The sequence below is a fragment of the Rhinoraja longicauda genome, chromosome 10 (genome assembly GCF_053455715.1).
Source record: "Rhinoraja longicauda isolate Sanriku21f chromosome 10, sRhiLon1.1, whole genome shotgun sequence".
Lineage (NCBI taxonomy): Eukaryota > Metazoa > Chordata > Chondrichthyes > Rajiformes > Arhynchobatidae > Rhinoraja > Rhinoraja longicauda.
This window is the reverse complement of record NC_135962.1, coordinates 44,483,949-44,507,374: the sequence shown is the minus strand read 5'-3', so window position 1 is coordinate 44,507,374 and position 23,426 is coordinate 44,483,949. Positions and strand designations below refer to the sequence as shown.

The 23,426-nt window shown below is 42.5% G+C and overlaps 1 protein-coding gene across 1 annotated transcript in view; it reads right to left on the bottom strand.

Moving 5' to 3' along the window:
- Positions 1 to 2,015: 2,015 nt before the first annotated feature.
- slc24a4b (solute carrier family 24 member 4b) overlaps positions 2,016 to 23,426 on the bottom strand; it is a 223,289-nt gene continuing 201,878 nt past the window's right edge. Inside the window, exons 15-16 of the mRNA XM_078406780.1 lie at positions 21,096 to 21,161; positions 2,016 to 10,620 (exon numbers count right to left, since the gene is read on the bottom strand). Of these exons, the coding sequence (XP_078262906.1) occupies positions 10,468 to 10,620; positions 21,096 to 21,161 (219 nt within the window). The 3' untranslated portion in view covers positions 2,016 to 10,467. The remainder of the gene's footprint in view (positions 10,621 to 21,095; positions 21,162 to 23,426) is intronic.

The window sequence follows — 23,426 nt, the reverse complement described above, 5'->3', positions numbered from 1 at the left end:
CTTTTCCGGGCCTACGTCCGTGCGCGCGTGACCCTAGAGAGGGAACACGCGGAGACCACGGGGACTATGGAGGCCTTCCGTGGGCGCTGGTCACCGCGGGGGGTTGAGAGCATTGTAAATAATGAAGGCAACATTGTATTATAATGACTATTTGATGACTTGTAACCCTTGAATGTGGTTTTGATGTGATGTATCATGTGAATGTGCTGAATAAAGTCTTTGAAAAGGAAAAAAAAAAAAAAAAAAAAAAAAAAAAAGAGAGAGAGAGAGAGAGAGAGAGAGAGAGAGAGAGAGAGAGAGAGAGAGAGAGAGAGAGAGAGAGAGAGAGAGAGAGAGAGAGAGAGAGAGAGAGAGAGAGAGAGAGAGAGAGGGAGGGAGGGAGAGAGAGAGAGAGAGAGAGAGAGAGAGAAATCACAAGAAAGAAACTAGAGATATATATGTGTAAGTGCATATAAACCATAAAGGTCAAATCGACTATGGTTTATGTACATCATGTGAAAAATAAAATGAAGAGAGAAATAGAGCGTTGCTTTAAATCAAAGTTGCTTCTGATCGACGACAAGGAACTTTGCTATCTTGACTACACATCTTCCCACCCTGTTTCCTGTAAAGATTGTCCCCTACTCCCAATTCCTCCACCTACGCTGCATCTGTGCCTAGGACAAGGTGTTCCATACCAGGGCATCGGAGATGTCCTCATTCTTTAGGAAACGGGGGTTCTTCTCTTCCATTATAGATGAGGCTCTCACTAAGGTCTCCTCAATATCCCACAGCTCCGCTCTTGCTCCCCCTTCACCCATTCGTAACAAGAACAGAGTCCCCCTTGTCCTCACCTTCCACCCCATCAGCCGACGCATACAACAGATAATTCTCCAACATTTTCGCCACCTCCAACAGGATCCCACTACTGGCCACATCTTCCCATCGCCACCCCTTTCTGCTTTCCGCAGAGACCGTTCCTCCGCAACTCCCTGATCAACCCGTCCATTCCCACCCAAACCACTCCCTCCCCAGGTACTTTCCCCTGCAACCGCAGGAGATGCAACACCTGTCCCTTTACCACTCCCCTCGACTCCATCCAAGGAGCCAAACAGTCTTTCCAGGTGAGGCAGAGGTTCACCTGCACCTACTCCAACCTGACCTACTCTATCCGCTGTTCCAGGTGTCAACTTCTCTACAGGCTCGGCGATCGTTTCGCTGAACACCTTCGCTCAGTCCGCCTTAAGCTACTTAATCTCCTGGTGGCTCAGCACTTCAAGTCCCCCTCCCATTCGCACTCTGACCTTTCTGTCCTGGGCCTCCTCCATTGTCAGAGTGAGGCCCAGCACAAATTGGAGGAACAGCACCTCATATTTCGCTTGGGTAGTTTACACCCCAGCGGTATGAACATTGACTTCTCCAACTTCAGTCAGACCCTGCTTTCCCTTTCTATCCCCTCCCCTTTCCCAGTTGTCCTACTAGTCTTCCTGTCTCCGACTACAATCTATCTTTGTCCCGCCCCCCCCCCTCCCCTGACATCAGTCTGAAGAAGGGTCTCGACCTGAAATGTCACCCATTCCTTCTCTCCCAAGATGCTGCCTGACCCGCTGAATTACTTCAGCATTTTGTGTCTACTTTTAGTTTAGTTATGTTCAGTTTAGAGATACAGTGCGGAAACCGGCCCTTTGGCCCAATGAATCTGTGATTAGTGATTCCCAAACTAGTGATTCCCACACACTAGCACAATTCTACACACTAGGGACAATTTACAATCTTTACCAAAGCCAATTAACCAACAAACCTGTACATCTTTGGAATGTGGGAGGAAACCGGAGCACCGGGTGAAAACTCATGCGGTTACAGGGAGAACGAACAAACTCCATAAAGACGGCACCCGTAGTCAGGATCGAACCCAGGTCTCTGGCTCTGTAAGTAAGCAACTCTACCCCAGCACCACCATGCTGCCCTCACAGGTTTTCATTCAGAGACAGAAACAAATCACTTGTTTTGATACAGCATTGTATTAATAGTGTTTATTTAAAGATGCACATTGCATTACATGTTCATATATCAATGTATTAACATTTGCTTGATAAGGTATCTTCCGTCGGTTGCTCTGGATACAACAAAATGTGCAGGCATTCTGATCTACCCATAAGTCACGGGATGATAATACATTCAATTAATTTAACTTTTTACGTAATATAATCTCAGTTTATACACATAAATCCACATCAAGTGCCATTCACAGTGCATTAGGTCACATTCATTCTACAATTTTTTCTAGATATGCATTTTGAATAAATATTTATTGCATGACTTTTACAATATACACAAGATATTGCCATTTTTCTAAGAGAATCTATTAATTAACTTAGAAATCTAAAGTGTGTCAGAATGTTACTTGATAGTTTTGGATAAACTGTATTCGGGCCCAATGAAGACTTGGTCACTACCCGGAGCAATGTTCTGTGTAATGTAATGCACTGTGTTTCCATCCTATCACACTATTCTCTTCCTTTTGGATCAATGCATATCAGTGAAATATAAATTGAGCAGAACTAAGTAAGGACCAGCATTTGTACAGCACCTCATCAAATAAATTACCTTCAAAATGCGAGCACTACTGCGTTGTAGGAAAATGCAACACGCAGCACGGTTGTGAAATGAAGGCTCGGTGAATCTGTAGAAGCAAGGAACTGCAGATGCTGATTTACCAAGGAAAGACACAAAGTGCTGAAGTAACTCAGCAGGACAGACAGCATCCCTGGATAACATGGATAGGCAGCGTTTCAAGTCGGGACCCTTGTGTCTGACTCCTGAAACGGCACCTGTCCATGTACAGATATCAAAGCAGAATTAGGTCATTTAGCGCATCGAGTCTACTCTACCATTCAATCATGGCTGTTCTAAATTTCCCTCTCAACCTCATTCTCCTGCCTTCTCCCCATAACCGTTGATACCTCTACCAATCAAGAATCTGTTAATCTCTGCTTTAAAAGTACCCAATGACTTGGTCTCCACAGCCGTCTGTGGCAATGAATTCCACAGATTCATTACCCTATGACTAAAGAAATTCCTCCTTATCTCCTTCCTAAAGATACATCCTTTTATTCTAATAACTGCTCTCTGATCCTAGACTCTCACTAGTGGAAGCATCCTCTCCACATCCACTCTATCCAGGCATTTCACTTCTCGGTAAGTTTCAATGATGTCTCCCCTCATCCTACTAAACTCCGGCTCAGGCTCAGAGCCGTCAAATGCTCATCGTACATTAATCCAATCATTTTCAGGATCAATCTTGTAAACCTCCTCTGCACCATCTCCAATGGCAGCACATCCCTCCTCAGATACAGAGTCCAAAACTGGTCACAATACTCCAAATGCGGTCTGACCAGTGCCTTATAAAGCCTCAGCATTACATCCCAGTTCTCCATGAATGCTGCCTTACTCGCTGAGGTACTCCAGCATTTTGTGTCTTCGCCCAGTGAATCTCTGATGGTTGGGGGAGCGTATTGACCAGGGTACCTTCTTACAGTTATACCAAGCCAATTAGCCTACAAACCTGCACGTCTTTGGAGTGTGGGAGGAAACTGGAGCTCCCGACGAAAACCCACGCAGGTCACGGGGAGAACGTACAAACTCCATACAGACACCACCCGTGGCCAGGATTGAACCTGGGTCTCCGGCGTCGTGAGACAGCAACTCTACCATGCCCCAAGTGTGCGGAATATTTTTCAGAATTGTTTCAGGGTGTGAGCTAAGGTATGAACTCAGAACCTGGATCAGAGACTCAGCCATCCAACACAGAGGTAACAAAAGCACGACCAACTGACCTTGATAATTAGAGGCAATCTTTCATTCAATAGAATTTTGTTTTCTAAAGAAATGTCAGTTGATAATTGATCTCATACAAACTGGTTGTGATTCCAAATAGGCTTTAAAAGGAAGATGTTTGTCAAAGATTATTTTTTTGGTTGCACCACAGGTAAACCAAAAGAAGCTGTGCATACCATTCACCATGTTGTAGGTAGGAAGTGAGGTCTCACACCAGACCTTCAGTTCTTGCTTCCAAGTCCTGAGATGCAATCTCTAAGTTGATTTCATTTGTTTAATCAGTTATGTCAAATAAAAATCATAATTGAGCCAAGTATTTGATATGATTCCAGTGCCCTAACAGTTGCTGCCTCAATACCAGTCTGAAAGCAATTTCCCAGCAATTGCCACTTACAGTAAATATACAAAATTCAAATAAAGGTCTGTAACCAAGTTACTGGAATTCTCTAAGGACAACCTTAAAAATGAATCCCAATCTAAAACAGGAAACTGATCAGTCTCTAACACGATATATCATTGTTGTGTTTTATTGAGTGACCGAGGTCCAATTTCTTCAGCTTTATAGAAACATTCCATATTCAATTTTAAAAATAATAGTTAAAAAAATGAGACCCTAGATTGCTTCATAACCCATATTTCATTAGAAAGGATTTAAAAGGAAATGCGTAAGCGAAACAATTTAGTTTAGTCATGATATTTGTTTCATCATGCATCTTTGAGTTGGGTCCCAAACTGTTATCGACAATTTTAGTTTATTCCAGAGAAGAAGATAGCACATTAAATATTATGCATTTCCCTTACACATAAGCAAGCCATTTGGGTTTCTGATCCCACTCGATAGATGCTGGAGTGTCTTCCTAAAGTGCTTATATGAAGCAGAGTGTAACCCCTCTCATATATTCATCTAAGATATCATTTAGGTCACTCTAAATTGCCTCCCATCTATCCAGTCTAAACTACGTAATTACAACAAAACTATTTTACCAAAGCTGACAATATTGCCCGACTCACTGGCTTACTGTGCAACACAAGGTTGACTAATTTCAACCTTAGAGACAAGGGGTGTCTAAAATTCAGTGTTTACCTAGGATTGGTTTCACTTTGATGGGCAGGACATTGCACAAATCAGCGTTTCTGGACACTGACGGACTTAGAGGTGGCAACCCTAACTTTTTAAAGGCATCATACTAAGTGATGATTATTACTGTGCTAACATCAACAATCTGTGCAAGATCATTGTTACTGTCGAGATACAAGCACGGAAATAATAAGCTGGTATAATTAAGAAAATATCATCCTCTGCGTGCTTGATAAGTTACACATGTGGGATATATAAAGTAGCCTACTAATTTGATTTGACACACATTTCTTTTTAATGAATTTGGATCATTTCAAGTCATAGTCAATATTTTCATAATACACCAGAATGGAACAGGTTGTGCATGGTAGATAGCAGAAGAAGTTGATCTGAATAAGACAATACCACAGCGTAAAACTTAATAGTGAAGATGATTGAAATCGGAGGCAAAAACAGAAGATTATAGAGACTCTTAGTGGTCAGACATCCGTCAAGAGAACACACGTTAACATCTCAGTTTCTTTCTTCAATAGACCATACCATGCACTTGGATAACTCTGGCTTTGGAAACTTTCAGCAGCAATACAGAATACATGAATGTATCAAAAAACATCTATTAAAATACCCCTCTTTATATAACAATCTCTTAATAAACTCTCTTTTACAGAATGTAATTGAAATACCAACAGAGTTCAGACAGAAAAATAGTACTTTTTTCTTTCCTCTCCCAAAGCGATTTTCAACAATATAATTATCTTTCCTTTTCCAGCAGGACCTTCATTATAACACTATATTAATTATAAAACTTTGCATGAGAATTCCCAAAAACTTTACTTTGAGAATGCTCAAAAATCCAATATAACTTTGAAAGTTGATTTGCGGAAAAAAAATATCATTTATCTTGTGGCTTTCATGAAAATATAAGATTTCAACCGTTTCATTGTTTTGTCCCCAAAATTGGTCATTGGCTTCAACAGCCAACCCAAAGTGATACTAATTACGTAGATTAAACTGCTACAAAGCAAAGCAGAGTAAGATAATCAGCAATCTTCATAAGCAAATTGCCACTCATTCATTTACACTATCTCACTCCCCTATTTTGTTAATTCTCTGTATCTAGTCTATGTGTTCAATTTCTTGCAATTTTTCATGAACTCATCTACCATTGAGAAATGGTAGATGAATTGGATTACTCATGCCCATCAGGAAAAGGAACTGCTAATTTCCAGCTGGTCTTTCCAAGAGTACCTCCGAATGCCATAAATATTTGATTGTTAATCCCTCTGGGATAGCAAGCTCAGGCAAATAATCCCAATTTTCCTTAATTGCAAGTGCGCCAAGGGAAAATAATTAAAATCTTCAGTTCCCAAAATTTAGCTGAGTCAGGAAATGAAGGAGCTTGATTGTGGACCTGAAAGATGAGAAGCTGGTTGCACTAAATGGGTCATTGGTTCATTTCCCTTCATTTGCTAATCAATTTTCCTTCCCTGGGATAGTACAGTGTAGATATGTGGGAGTGGGAAGCAGATGGTGATTTGTGCTCTCGATTTTTTAATAAATTTAAGTAATATTCTCTCCTTCTTGATATTCCTGCACCAAGATGTGGGGACAATTCCCATCTTTAACTGTAATGACTGCAAGAGTCACTGGTGGCAAAATAACAGCGCCAACTGGTTCAGTTGCCAGCAGTTTGTTTCTGTACCTCCATCTCTACACCGAAGGAAGATGCACTTGACGTCAAGTAGATGTGGTGAAATAGTGATCGCGGTTGTCCTAAAAGGCAAAACTAAAATTGGACCAAACTTACTGGGATGCAGAGCACTGAGTGGATATGTGATTGAGAATGGCAGAGAGGGTCAACAGTAGTTTCCTCTGGGGACATAGGGCAAGAAGATATGACATTTGAATAGATATGATATGGACATGAAATTTCTTGACTGAAAGGATTGTAAACTTTTGGAATTATCTCTCCATGAAATATATATAATATATATTTAACGATATTAAATATATAGTATGTGAATATATATATATATAGCTTATACATAAACTATATATTTAATAGTCAAATATATTTAAGACTGAGGTCAATAGACTTCTGGACACCAAGGGACATGGAGAATGGGAGGGGAAGAGGATCGGCCATGATCTTATTGAATGGCAAATGAGTCTGAAGAGGATATTTGGCCCACTGTTACCTCCTATGGTCTTAAGTGCTTTGGGAAGATTCTTGGTGTACCTCACACCGAAGACTTGAGGAGATGGTCAGCATGCAAGTACATTTCTGAAAGGAATGCCACGCTGTTGGTGGGATGTAAAACTTTGGGTCAATCTGCGCTATCATGTGCGTGTAAAAAACCCTGTGCATTATTTTGAAGGGTAGTTGAGGTACACCCATTGAGCTGCCTTGTTAAGCTGCCAACCTCTTTAAAAAACAGGACATTTGGCCATCGTTGGAATGCTATTTCTGGAACCTTGTTGTGCATAAATTGGTTGCCACATTTCAAAAATGATTACTCTTTGTAAGAACTTCATGGTGCTTTGGGACGTTCTAATCACTCACTGTGAGAGGAGGACAGCACTTCAGGAAGGGGGCACACCATCCCAATGGGACTGTCATGATTAGACAATCACCATGAGGGCATTCATGAGGTGTAACACCAATCTTTAACAAGCCACGTAACCCTAATGCCCTTCATTAATCTGTGACCAAACTAGACAATACTATCCCGTCAATCCTACAGTTTACAGTTTTGTTTATTGTCACGTGTACAGAGGTACAGTGAAAAGCTTTTGATGTGTGCTATCCAGTCAGCAGAAAGACAATACATGATTACAATCGAGTCATTTACAATGTATAGATACATGATAAGGGAATAGCATAGTTAAAGTAAGAAATGTTGCTGTAGGAATAGAGATTTAAGAGTGTGGAGCAACTGTAATATGGGTTTGTAAATCTGCTTCTGTGGCTAGCAAGCAAATAGCCACCTGGGTTGGGCGCCATCTTGGAAGCAAGGGTCCTCTCCCACCCAAATACCAGCCAGTGGCTAGTAAGATCACAAGCTATAGGTTAAATTAATTCCTTTTTATCGCACCAGTGAGAGGGGAACATCTGTGGATTCTGGTTAGCCATTTAACAAAATGATTGCAAATCCCTTCCCTAACATTTTCTGTCCCCCAGCTAAAGGTCTGAATGTATGTTCAGTGCTATCATCTCACCCCAGATAGCCAGACAGCTTTAGTCAACCTGAGAGGACACCAAGGTTGGATACACCCACAGAGATGTAGTCTGAAATCAGAACTGTGGGATAATCATCCGAGAGGAGACCCTCAATGACATCCCCCTTCAACAATAACCAATGATTAACCAATAACCCAATTGTGGCTACCTCTACTTAGATCATCCAGCTCAACAAGATGGATCAATGGTGGACCTTTCAGATCTTTATGGGGCTGCACATTCCATAAATCATTTATTAAGGTCATTCTTTAGATCATGTTTAGCATTACGATGTAGGCTGTTGAATCCAGTAAAACAATTGAGTGTGTGAGAATGTCATTGAAATTTGCAACTTGTAGTTACTTGTATTGAGTTTGTAAATGGCACAATGTAAAATGCTAGTTTATAACACTAACACATGCAGTTTTTGTGCACCCAGAAGACTGACTGCAGTTTATCAATCCTCTAAATTAGTCTAACAGACAAGACCATAAATACTTAATCAACAACCTACAATGTGAAAAGTTTTAAATGACTTTTCAGTGTCCTATGATTCAGTTTACAGTTTATCAATTTTATTGCCACAATACCATTAAGATGGCCTTAAAAATGGACTGTGTTCACATTAAAAGAGAAAAGGATTGAAAGATGCACCAGGAGCGTTTTAATAATTTAGTGTCTTCAAGTGGTGCGCATTTGCAGGTGCTGCGAGAGGGTTTCAATGCAAACTCATCACAGTTGTGCAACATGTGATAGTTTGATTTGAAGACACATATATCCTATCATTGTAAATAGGATGCAGAGCAGTTCAGTAGTAACACACGCATGGATAGCCAATGTAATGTGTGCTTTACAGTAGAACAATTAAGTCCATTTGCATGTTTCCATTTCTATGCCCATCTCATCACTGTTCAGAATTTTATTTAGTTTAATTTGATGCCTGCTCAAAGTCAAATGATGATTTATAATCAAATAGCAGCTTTAAAATTTTTTTTTGCCAGTTTTACATTAAAATTATAAATATAGGATTAATAACCGAGGATAGGCATTTAAAAAGATGCTGCCAGTAAAGCTATTATGTCTACATGTATGTTTAAATTTGGAGGCCTATCTCATCATTTCCCAGAATTGGCTTTTTGCTTAATTTGTAGTTTGCTAAAAGTCAAATGGCGATTTACAGTCAAAAAGTAGTTTTAAAAATCATTGTTAGTTCTACATTAAAATTGTAAATATAAGATCAATAGTCAAGGATAGGCATGTTTAAAGAAGTTGCCATGCCATATCTAATTGTACAACCTTGAACTGATTTGCAAGAAAGATTCATTTGTTTTGTCTGTTGCCTTTCATGCAGAAAGCAACCATCAAATGAGAAAATATACAAATTAAAGGGCTAGCATCCCTTTTCTTCAATTTTCCAAGGCTGTAATGAAAGGTATTAAAAACATCAAGAAGCCCCTAAACAGAGACTCTTGTTCATGTGTTCACATTATATGCGGTGAAGATGATACAGAGTAATATTATATTGCCAAAAATATCATAACATGTTGTAGGAACAATATTGCACCTTATAATTTAGTCATAAAGTGAGTTCATCCATGTTTATCACAGCTGGAACAAACAAATTAAATGTTTAAAAATGTTACAATATTCATTATTCATAAAAGAACTCTATCTTTAGTATGCTCTTTCTATAGATATATATATATATAGCATAGTATCAAAATACTATGAATCAAAGTTCAAACATGAAGTCAGCATATATACTTTCCTATTAAAATGTACAAGTTTAGCATTTCATTCATTATTTAAGCTACATTGACCGAGTATACAAATTATCTTGTTCATATCCACACAATTCCAATATATACTCTTTTAAGTTTCTGAACAAAAACAGACATAGGCATCAACATGTATCGTGGCCCTACGTAAAATTAGGTCAGAAAAGACTGCCCAACACATTGCTTCCCACATATAGTATATGTGGTGAAGTCCCATGAACTAAAAGACTGAGATGTAGCACTCTTGCTGTTTTACACGTTATAATTTCGCACTCATGTGCACAAACAGGAGGCCGTAAAACACACAGGAGATCCAGATGTTGGAGTCAAGTTGTTAAATCATGGGCGCAATTCTTAGAAGCTCCAGAGGAGGGAGTGAGAGCTCCTAGTTCGACTTCAGTGTACAATAATCAGTCAGCAGTCTTCTTTTCAAATAATAGTTTTGGCTCCGTGTTAAAAGCTGCTTTAACTTTCAAAATAGTCAAAATAAAACATTCTTTATATACCAAAGAAAGAAACAAGAGCAGCTTACGACAGTTCTTTTTTTGATGGTATCCTGTGGTGCTCAGATATGCTTAAATGCTGGCTTGGCACATAGGCAAGTTGACAAAAGTAAACACATTGAATTCGATCATGATTGAGAAGCACAAGAAAACAGCGTAGAGGACCAGCACATAAATACCCAGCTTTTTATCCAATTTCCATCCATTCACATGAATACCAGACACCTGGAATCACAAATATTTTGCATTACTACAGCAGAAATAAATACTGCCATCTTGTAACACCTAAATAAGCCATCAGCATATACTAAGCTGGTAGTTTTGAAGGTCTCAAATCAAACAATATTTTCTATCATGACATTTAATTGCATTTAGTCTTCACAGCGAAGCAAAATGAGATGAAACATGAAACTATGGAAAGTGCATCTATTAGCACCCATTTTTCATCTGACAATTCTTCAGAGATTATGAGTCTACCCAGCTTTGATCACTTAGAAAAGATTTCCGATGAAATTGCCTCCACCGGGATATTGACCTGGGTAAATGACAGTAATGACAGGCTCTGCACATTTCCTACATTTTTGCCATAAATTGGAGACTGTGACTGTTATTGAGCTCTGACATATTAGCCAGAAACAGGAATTGGTAAAACGATGATTAAGGGACATGCAAACAATATTAGACACAAAATGCTGGAGTAACAGCGCAGGACAGGCAGCATCTCTGGAGAGAAGGAATCGGTGATGCTTCGGGTCTTGACCCCAAACATCACCCATTCCTTCTCTCCAGAGATGCTGCCTGTCCCGCAGAGTTACTCCAGCATTTTGTGTCCATCTGCGATTTAAACCAGCATCTGCAGTTCCTTCCGATGCATATGATATTGATGTTTTGTGTGTGGCAACTGGCAGCCTCGCTATTCAATGCTCAGGGCAATGGAAATCCTAACCTTGCTTGCTCCAACACTGATTCCAGCCCTTTAACACATTTTACAACAGCACTGTAATCTCTTGGCCCCTGGATGCTGAATCTATTATCTCCCACTGGCAAAGGGCCAGTCGCATCACAAGGTAAACGATCACAACGGCGCAGAGCATCTGTACCAAATGATGATTGCCCGCCCCTATGTTTTCCATCAACCCCAGGGCAGTGTTGCTTGCAGCTGTTCTGATGCTCTCTTGGGGAGAGTTCCTTTAAAGGCTGATGCTCTTCCTTGGGATCAGTGCAGTGAAAAGCAAACGTCCCATTTTAGCCGATGATTCTGTGTGCAAACTGATTAAGAACATGAGGATTAGGAGCAGGAGCAAGCCTCCTGGCCTTCATGCCGGCTCCACCACCAGTCAGTGCGATCATTTCTGATTTTCCACCTCAGCTCCATTTTCTTGCATTATTCTTTGTCCTTTCATATCCCGAAAATCTACCCATCTCTGTATTGAATGAACAGACCTAGAGAATTCCCAATGATCGCCACCATTTGAGTGAAGAAATTTGTTATCCCAGTCCTAACTGACCTATCCCTTGTTCTGATATGGTGACCACAGGTTATAATGGTCAAAACATCCTCCCTGCAGATAAAACACAAAAAGCTGGAGTAACTCAGCGGGATAAGCAGCATCTCTGGAGAGAAGGAATGGGTGACGTTTCAGGACGAGACCTTTCAGACCAGAGGTGCCTCCTGTCCCGCTGAGTTACTCCAGCTTTTTGTGTCTATCTTCGGTTTATACCAGCATCTGCACTTCCTTCCTACACATCCTCCCTGCATCCGTTTGTCGTGAACTGTAAGAAGTTTGTTTCAATGTGATTACCTGTCTTTTTTCTAAACAGTTGAGAATAGTTTGAGTCTCCACAACTACTCCTTGTTTGGACAAACCCCTCCATCCCCTCATACTTTGTTAGCCAAGTATGTTTTGCAACATACAAGGAATTTGACTTGCTAAAGCAGTCATCTATATACTAAAACTCTCGTTTGTTTGTTCCTGACCTACAGCCAAAGCGGCACATGATAGTGCAGCAGTTTTAGGCCCTCCTTACTCACTGTTGTCCCTTTGGTGCTAATGGAAGAAGTTTCCTTGAAATCGGTGTTATATTTTTAAAGTTATTCACATTTTAAAGTTTAAATCTATCTCCTAGGGAGGGAGGGGAGAGAGGGAGGGAGGAGGTGATGGGAGGGGGGGGGAGGGAGGGAGGATAAGTGGGGTTGAGGGGGATGGAGTTGGGGGGAAGGGAAGGGGGGAGGGGGGAGAGGGGAGGGGGGGAAGGAGAGGGTGCTGCACCAATGCAGGAGAGGTTTGGGCCCAACGGGTCCACTTGGTTCATACCAATTAAAAGCAACAGAACACACAAAATACATTTTAACATAAACACCCACCACAGTGACTTCTCCACATTCCTCACTGTGATGGAAGGCGAAAAATAAAGTTCCATCTCTTCCCTTCTTTGTTCTCCCACAGTCGGGGGCCTTGAGCCTTCCGTTGACGGGACGATCTTGACTCCCACACCCGGCGATGTTTGGGCCCTCCGCATTGGGGTGATCAAGCTCTTGCATCGGGGGGAATCTCAGCTCCCTCGTGTCGGGCGATCAGACCCGGGTCGGGGGTGGTCGAAACCTTTTGCGGCTGGAGCTTCCCGACATCGGTCTCCACCCGAGACTGCGAGTTCCTCGATGTTGAAGTCCGCAGGCCACGCGCGGTTGGAGAGTCGCTACCAGGCAAGGGATTGCACGCTCTGATGGCAAGTCCACGGCCCTGCGGTGGGGCTCAAAGTCAGTCTCTAGCAAGGCCTCCAGCTTCATGATGTTAGGCCGCAGAGCAACCGGAGATATGATCCGGAAAACAATTGCATCTCCGGCAAGCTAAGGAGAGGGTGCTGCACCAATGCAGGAGAGGTTTGGGCCCAACAGGTCCACTTGGTTTATTGTCTTCTAAATGTTGCCATGGTACCTAGCTCTAAAGCTTCCTCTGGCAACTCAATCCATGTACACACCAACTTCTGCCTTAAGAAATTGCTTCGCAGGTCTCTTTCAAATCTTTCCCATCTTACATGAAACCTATACCCTCTTGTTCTTCGATTCTGGGAAATAGATTGTGATCTTTCACCTTATCCATGTCTCTCATGATTTTGTATAACTCCATAAGGTCAATCTATGCTTCAGGGAAAACTGCTGAATCCCTCTAAATATTTCTAAACTCCTTGGGGCCCCGAATTGCATCTGGCTTCTGGACTTCCGGACTGCAGACTTCAGTCTATTAGAATTGAGCATATCATTTCCTCCACATTTGACACTCAACCCAGGTGTTCCTCAGGGTTTTGTGCTCAGTCCCCTGCTCTACCTCCTGTACACTCATGACTGCGTGGCCAAGTACAGTGCCAATTCAATCTTTAAATTCGCCGATGATAACAATGTTGTCGGACAAATCAACAGCAATGATGAGAAGGGATCCAGCAAAGAGATGGGGAATCCTTGTGTCATGGTATGAGAACAACCGAGTCGTGAACATCAGCAAGATGAAAGAGTAGACTTAAGGAAGAGGAGTGGGGGTGAGCGCAAACCTATCCACATCAATGGAACTGCTGTAGGAATGGTATTCAGCTTCAGATTCCTAGGCATCCACACCATCAGCAACCTGATCTAGTCCATCCACACTGATGCGGTGATCAAGAAAGTGCAATAGTGTATTTACTTTCTTCGGCAGCTGAGAAGTTTATGCTTTTTCACAAGGATTCTCTCGAACGTTTACCAATGCGCTACAGAAGGTATTCTGACAGGATGCATCCCAGCCTAATCTGGCAACTGCTCTTCTCTTCATCGCCTGAGCTTGTGGAGTGCGCACTTGAAATCCCCCCCACCGGATGTCCCCCTGAAAATGTGGTGCCTAGGTTGGGTGAGGGGGCCGATCTCAACCTCATCGGGACTTCCGTACCGATAGGCGGGTCAAATTTCCCCCTGCGGCCAGAGCTTTGAAACTCCGGCCCAACCAGAGTCGGCAGATCCATTCCCATAGCCGACTTCTGCGGTTGTCTTTGCGGGTCAGTATCTCGGCCCCTTGGTGGCCAAGGCAGACTGTTCCAGTACCTTTGGGCTCCCCTCAGAGGCCCTGACCTCTGTTGGTCTGGCCTAAAACTGCTAAATCCCCCTAATTGCTTCTGGCTTCTGGACTTCCTGACTGGCACTGTACTTGGCCACACTGTCATGAGCGTACAGGAGGTAGAGCAGGGGACCGAGCACAAAAGCCCAAAGAACACCAGTGTTGATTGTCAAGGTGGAGGAAATGATATGCTCACTTCTATTAGACTGAAATGGATAATCCAGATGGGCTCTGGCTAAGGGTGCTGGAAAATCAGTGGTGGACCTGTAATGCGTTATTCCTTGCCCATCCATATTCATACTTTCCCGATCAATAACAACCAAACTGCTCTTTTCATTCTGACCATTTGCTTCGATCAGATTCAAGACCCTAGTTTTGGATTGAACGACATCACTTTCATTCGATGTAAACTTCTGTAAATGAACCGCTAATGTAGCTTTAGCCCATTTCATTACGTGAAACGTGATTTAATTGGACTATAGACAGCACATAATTTGGCTCAGTCAAAAAAGGGTAAATTCAAATTTCTAGAGAGAGTTGTGTTAATTTAGCTAACAGTGAATTATCTGAAATCCATATTAACCATAAATCCTCATCTCCATTCTAAATGGCCTACCCCTTATTCTTAAACAGTGGCCCCTTGTTCTGGACTCCCCCAACATGTTTCCTGCCTCTAACGTGTCCAACCCCTTAATAATCTTATACGTTTCGATAAGATCTCCTCTCATCCTTCTAAATTCCAGTGAATACAAGCCTAGTCGCTCCAGTCTTTCAACATCCAACAGTCCCGCCATTCCGGGAATTAATCTAGTAAACCTACGTTGCACACCCTCAATAGCAAGAATATCCTTCCTCAAATTTGGAGACCAAAACTGCACACAGTACTCTAGGTGCGGTCTCACTAGGGCCCTGTACAACTGCAGAAGGACCTCTTTGCTCCTATACTCAACTCCTCTTGTTATGAAGGCCAACATTCCATTGGCTTTCTTCACTGCCTGCTGTACCTGCATGCTTCCTTTCAGTGACTGATGCACTAGGACACCCAGATCTCGTCGTACGTTCCCTTTTCCTAACTTGACACCATTCAGATAATAATCTGCCTTCCTATTCTTACCACCAAAGTGGATAACCTCACACTTATCCACATTAAACTGCATCTGCCATGCATCCGCCCACTCACACAACCTGTCCAAGTCACCCTGCAACCTCATAGCATCTTCCTCACAGTTCACATTACTACCCAGCTTTGTATCATCTGCAAATTTGCTAATGGTACTTTTAATCCCTTCATCCAAGTCATTAATGTATATTGTAAATAGCTGCGGTCACAGCACCGAGCCTTGCGGTACCCCACTAGTCACTGCCTGCCATTCTGAAAGGGACCCATTTATCCCCACTCTTTGCTTTCTGTCTGTCAACCAATTTTCTATCCATGTCAGTACCCTACCTCCAATACCATGTGCTCTAATTTTGGCCACTAATCTCCTATGTGGGACCTTCTTCCTGTGACTGCGTGGGTTTCTACTGAGTGCACCGGATTCCTCCCACATCCCTAAGTTTGTAAGTTAATTGGCCTCTGTAAATTGCCTCTAGTGTGCAGGGGGTGGAGGAGAAAGTGGTATAACATAGATACTAGTGTGAACGGGTGATCAATGGTTGGTGTGGACTCAATGGGTCAAAGGGCCTGTTTCCATGTCATATCTCTAAACTAATCTCCACCCTAAACTAAACTAAACTAAACTCTTCTTAAATTTGTCATGCAGTCTCATCTGTTTACTCCGAGCAAAGAATTTGTAAAGATTAACACTGAACTCCTGTGCAGGAAGGAACTGCAGATGCTGGTTTATACCGAAGGCAGACACAAAACGCTGGAGTAATTGGAGACGCTGGTTTACACTGAAGTTAGACACAAAATTCTGGAGTCTGAAGAAAGGTCTCAACCCATTCCTTCTCTCCAGAGATGCTACCTGTCCTGTTGAGTCACTCCAGCATTTTGTGTCTAACACTGAACACCTGTATGACTTCAGGAACATTCGTGCAAATCTTCAGAACTATCCAACCTTTCACGAGCTAGTGGCTTTAAATCACATATGTTCTTGCTCCCAGTAGATATAGAAAACATTGGGAATTTTAGATTGTTCACATGCCTTTATCCATATCTAGCCTTGGATCATTGAGCTCCTGCTTAAATCAACATTCTCTGTTGAAAGTTGTTGTTGGTTTTTGGGGAATTGCTACGCACCAATTGACGGCCATTGTTCTTTGAAAGTCTGGTATGGCAATTACTCTCTTCTTGACCACTTGAAGCTGCAGAAAGTGGTGAACATAGCCTAGTCCATCACAGGATCTTTACTTCCATCCATCCAGTCCATCTCCAGTCCATGCGATCTGTAGAGCAGTAGCTCCCAGATAGGGAAGTGCTTTAGACCAACCTGACATAAGATATGTGCAAGGCCTTTTGCATTACTGTTTGATGCCATACCCTTAATTTACTCCTCGTGATTAGTACCTCAGAGTGAATCAGAGCAATTAGGCCCTCACGACCTGATTGGGAATAAAATCAGTGTAAATTTAAAACTAAGTTGACAATGATGTCTTTGAACTCATTGTGTGATAATTGCTTTCCAATAATACACGAGGCTGAAGATGGAGGCAAATCCAGTAGCAAGGTTTGTGGGGAGAGGGTACATGGTTAAAACCAGCTGCTCAGAAGATTGGGCAAATTTCAAGAGTCAAAAGTGTTTTATTGTCAAAACGGAACAAATGAAATTCTTACTTGCAGCAGCACAACAGATATGTAAACATCGCTCAGCCAATCGGAGAATGAACTTGGTACAGGGAATGAAATTTTCTCAACTCTGAATGTTCCCCAGTGTACTAGAGTAAGGGCATTTCCAGAGATGTTGTTAAGATGGATCTGGGAATGTCATGTTACGCGGCCGAACTGAATTGACAAAGTCTTCTGGTGAGAGTGCCCTCCAATTAACTTTCATTCAGAGTTGTGTTGGAAAGAGGAGTTTGATGAGAAAGAAGAATATGCTTCGCAACCTGCCAATCCACAGAAACCTTTGTAATGATGTCTCTTCATCTTTCTGGTGTTTGTCCTCAGAATCAGAGAAAACCTACATCCTGGGAGGCTGTTTGGCCCACTGTGCCAGTGTATTACACCTAATAGGGGGTCTGTGTGGTACACTGAAAAGGGCAGAGATGAGGCGCATGGTAATGTTTAATTTAATATTTCAAGGAGCGTAAATCTGTAAGAGCCTGCTTCATAACTACCCTAACCTCTGCATCTCATAAACTGATAAGATCCATCGACAGATTTTACTTTAGTTGTTTCTTAATAAATAAAATTGGATGAAAAATATAACTGGCAGAGCTATGAAATGATTCAGACAACGGTGTGAACATTGAATTATCCAATTTTAGGTATTTAACGTACAGACAATCCCCACCTCTTTTTCCTCCCGCATCTTTCTTCCTCTCTGTTCCCGTGCCTCACCTGTATGCACACTCATTTTTTCCCCTTTTCCTTCCCCTCTGTTCACCTCCACCTATATTCCTTCCTTTGGCTTCACATTCACGCATCTTCTCTCCTTGTCTCACATTTTTTGTCTTTTCACCCCTAGCCTTTGTCCAAACATCTGTCCAACAAACCCCTCCCCCCCTCATCTCTATCCACCCATCACTTGGCAGGCTTTGTCTTGCCCCCAGCTTTCTCCCCCCCCTATTACAATCAGTTTGAAGAAGAGTCCCAACCCAAAATGTTGCCCATCCATGTTCTCCAGCGATGCTGCCTGACCCACTGAGTTACTTCAGCACTTTGTATCTTTTTTTAATGAAATGTACTAATCTAAATGAAATGTGCAAAACTAAACTAAACTCAAAATAAACTACAGAGACAGATTTCAGCAGATTCTTGTTAATTAATCCGAGGGGATACATGGGAATGTTTAATAGAAGAAAGGCACATTATTAAATCCAGCATTCAATGGTAACCAACCTTTGAACAAAATAATCTGGTATATAGGTTATTAAAATGCAGTACAGCAACTGAAACCTCAGATTACAGCTCTTGGACCGGTGAATAGCCATTAGCTTGATGAGTACAACTCCTAATATAGTGAGTACACCATCCACCTGAAGAATACTGCTCTCACAATGTAATTTTGAACCTGACCTTTAAGCACAAGATAGATCTGTGTGTTAAGCCTATAGATGATGCTCAATTCCTACAAGAAAGTCTAGATGTATCAGGAGATTAGATCTACGTTTGGTAAAAGTTATTTATCTTACAGAATTGCTGTGCTGTACATACGGACAGGTCAAATGCTACACACGCCTCGCAGGGAAAATAAATAAGCAATCATAAAGGAAAGAGAATTGGATATTTTAGCTCATTCATCTCTCAAATACATGGCTATTTCCAAAGCAGAAAAAAAGGTTCTAGTATATACTGACAGGAATATCAATGCAGATGAAAACATGTCTATTTCTCCTTGAGTCAAGTCTCAGTTAGAATACTCTGTCTACACAGTGGTGGGACGTTTGTGTGGGTGGTAGGTGGGGATGCTATGGAGAATTTGGAAAGTAATGGCAAGATGATTATTTGGTTAGCATGGGTTTGTATGTTGGAAAAGTTGTCTCACAATTCTGACAAGAGTTTTTTTGAAGAGGTCACCGAGAGGATTGATGAGGGCAGGGCAGTGGACATTGACTACATGGACTTTAGCAAGGCCTTTGACAAGGTCCCAAATGGCAGGCTTGGCTGGAAGGTTAGATTGCATGGAATCCATGCCAAGATTCCCAATTGGGTTCAAAATTGGCTCGAAGGATGGAGCTAATAGACAATAGACAATAGGTGCAGGAGTAGGCCATTCAGCCCTTCGAGCCAGCACCGCCATTCAATGCGATCATGGCTGATCACTCTCAATCAGTACCCCGTTCCTGCCTTCTCCCCATACCCCCTCACTCCGTTATCCTTAAGAGCTCTATCCAGCTCTCTCTTGAAAGCATCCAACGAACTGGCCTCCACTGCCTTCTGAGGCAGAGAATTCCACACCGAAAGGTAATTGTGGAGGGATTATCTGTGGAAGGTTGTGACCAGTGGATAGACACAGGGATCAGTGCTTGATTCATTGTTATTTGTTATTTACATTAATGATTTGGGTGTAGTTAACATTGTTCGTAAATTTACAGATGATACCAAAGTTGGTGGTATCTTGGTCCACGAGGAAGTATATTTGAGTTTGCAATAGGATCTAGATCAATTGAGAAGATGGGTCCAGGAACGGCAAATTGAATTTAACTCAGACAAGTGTGAGGTGCTGCAGTTTGCTAGTTCAAACCAGGGCAGGACGTACAGAATAAATATTTAGCCCTGGAGAGTGTTGTGGAACAGAGAGATTTGGGAGTCAAAATACATCGATTCTTGAAAGTGGCGAGTTAGGTGGACAGGGTCATGCAGGTGTTTGGCATGCTTGTCTTCACTGAGAACCCAAAATGTCGCCTGACGGCAATCCCCTACACGGATGTCACCTGAACTCTTGAGTTTCCTCAAAGCTTTGTGTTTTACTTAAGATTCCAGCATCGACAGTTCTTAGTGGCACCAACATTAATAGTTCTCTTTTGTGGACAAGAACTGCAGATGCTGGCATATACCAAAGATAGGCATAAAGTGCTGGAGTAACTCAGCAGGTCATGCGGCATCTCTGGAGAAAAGGGATCGGTGACGTTCATGATCAGGATCCTTCTTCAGACTGAAGGTCTGAATAGATCTATAGCATGGAAGCTTCCTTCACTAACTAACCCACGTATTCAATGGATGAATATCTTCTTTAAGCCGTGATGTTCACAAGACTGAACTAAATTGCCCTCCACCTGCCATTTCAATGCTTGAGGCCAATATATTGCCACTCTTACAGTCCATGGAGCAGGAGGCTTAATTTGGGACTCAAAAATGTCAGCCCACACTCACCTTACACCATGGATTTGGTGAGAGAATTCCAACATTGGGGATCATGATTTAGATTTAGAGATACAATAGACAATAGACAATAGGTGCAGGAGGAGGCCATTCGGCCCTTTGAGCCAGCACTGCCATTCAATGTGATCATGGCTGATCATTCTCAATCAGTACCACGTTCCTGCCTTCTCCCCATACCCCCTGACTGCTATCCTTAAGAGCTCTATCTAGCTCTCTCTTGAATGCATTCAGAGAATTGGCCTCCACTGCCTTCTGAGGCAGAGAATTCCACAGATTCACAACTCTCTGTATACACACTGTATACAGCATGGAAACAGCCCCTTCGGCCCACCGGGTCCGCGCCGCCCAGTGATCCCCGCACATTAACACTATCCTACACACACACGGGACAATTTTTACATTTGCCCAGCCATTTAACCTACATACCTGTACGTCTTTGGAGTGTGGGAGGAAACCGAAGATCTCGGAGAAAACCCACGCAGGTCACGGGTAGAACGTACAAACTCCGTACAGACGGCGCCCGAAGTCAGGATCGAACCCGAGTCTCCGGCGCTGCATTCGCTGTAAGGCAGTAACTCTACCGTTGTGCCACCGTGCCGCCCATGTGCATGAGTGAAATATAGCCTACTTACCGTGAGTGCCACGGATCCTAAGAGAAGTATGACTGAGTAAACGAGGCCTTTGCTGTTGATGCGGACCTATAAACAACAACATGGATTCATTTAGTCGTGAAGTGCAGGTCACAGCAATTAGGATAAACTGAAGTATGTTCAAGCATCCTGAGGCATAAGTACTAATAAGCACTCATAATGACTCACGCTCCCGGTCACCTGAACAACAATATGTGAAGGAAAGGAGGTCAGGCTGTGCAATTTGGGTTTGAAATTGGAATTTTGCTGATACTTTTTAATTGACGGCTATTTAATAGTCCGTCCAAATAACTTCTTCATCGTCAATCGTGATCCAAAAAATAGCCTTTGTACCTCTGAGTCAGTGTGAGATTTGGGCAAAAGGAGCATTGGCAGGTGAAAAAAAACATACACCTTCAATTACAAGATTTTCAAACCGACAAGAGACATTTATATTGAGAAACGCAGCTTGATTTTTGCTTCGTATCTCAGCAGGGAAAGAAGAGCGTACTGCAAAGAATCCACTTAAATAGATTGAGTGAATGCACAGTCTTTTACCTAGAGTAGGGCAATCAAGAGCCAGAGGACATAGGTTTAGAGAGAGAGGAAAGATTTAATAGGAACCGCCATTCATTGTGATCATGGCTGATCATCCATAATCAGTAACCCGTGCCCGTCTTCTCCCCATATCCCTTGATTCCGCTAGCCTCTAGAGCTCTATCTAACTCTCTCTTAAATCCATCCAGTGATTTGGCCTCCACTACCCTCTGTGGCAGAGAATTCCACAAATTCACAACTCTCTGGGTGAAAATGTTTTTTCTTATCTCAGTTTTAAATGGCCTCCCCTATACTTAGACTGGGGCTCCTGGTTCTGGACTCCACCAATATTGGGAACATTTTTCCTGCATCTAGCTTGTCCGATCCTTTTTATATGTTTCTATAAGATCCCATCTCATCCGTCTAAATTCCAGTGAATACAAGCCCAGTCTTTCCAATCTTTCCTCATATGACAGTCCCACCATCCTGGGGATTAACCTCATGAACCTATGCTGCACTGCCTCAATAGCAAGGATGTCCTTCCTCAAATCAGGAGACCAAAACTGCACACAGTACTCCAGATGTGGTCTCACCAGGACCCTGTACAACTGCAGAAGGACCTCTTTACTCCTATATTCAAATCCTCTCGTTGTGAAGGCCAACATGCCATCAGCTTTCTTCACTGCCTGCTGTACCTGCATGTTTACTTTCAGTGACTGGTGGAGAAAGGACACCCAGGTCTCGTTGCACTTCTCTTTTTCTTAATCTGACACCATTGACATAATAATCTGCCTCCTTGTTTTTGCCACCAAAGTGGATAACCTCACATTTATCTACATTATACTGCATCTGCCATGCATCTGCCCACTCACTCAACCTGTCCAAGTCACCTCCTAGCATCCTCGTCGCAGATCACACTGCCACCCAGCTTTGTGTTATCTGCAAATTTGCTCGTGTTACTTTTAATCCCATCATCCAAATCATTAATATATTCTGTAAATAGTTGCGGACCCAGCACTGAGCCTTGCGGCACTCCACTCGCAACTGCCTGCCATTCTGAAAAGGACCTGTTTATTCCTACCCTTTGCTTCACATTGACACACATTATTGGGCGATGGGTGTTCTGATCAACATTGACATATACCCCAGAACCCAAAGGCCTTCCATCCCTTCAACGTTCAGCTAGTGTGGAGCCACAAGTGACAAGCCATACGGGTCAGTGTTGTAGGAGAGATTTATGGTCTGCAGGGATTTGCCACAAGGTCCTTTCGACTCTGAAATATGCAATCTCAAGGTTGTACTTTTTAAGGATCTAGAGGCTCCTTTTAATAGATTTAAAACAGCCATTTGTTAAAACTTCGCCTTATTATCCATCAGCTACTGTGTTGAGAAGGTCAATTGTTCCAGTGCTGAAAGTCTCCTGATAATCATTGCTGTATCAAGGGAACTCTCAGAACTATTGGTCTTAAAGCAGATGCTACCCACACGGCCGTCAGTGCACAAACAAGAGACCCAAGCATTGCAGTCAGATGGTCGGGGGGGGGGGGGGGGGGGGGGGGGGGGAGGGGGGGGGGTCGGGGGGGGGAGAGGCTCCAGCTACTGCTGAAAGAATGGAGATCCCACCTCACTCACCCCAGCATCCTTCTTGTTAACATCCTAGCCATTCCCTTCTCTGTCTTCTAACATCTAGGTGAAGATGCAGGAGCTTGATACCCAGATATCCAATCTTAAGGACAGCTTCTTCCCCACTGCTCTCTGATTCCAGAACCAATCACTTCTTCACCAGAAGTGATACTG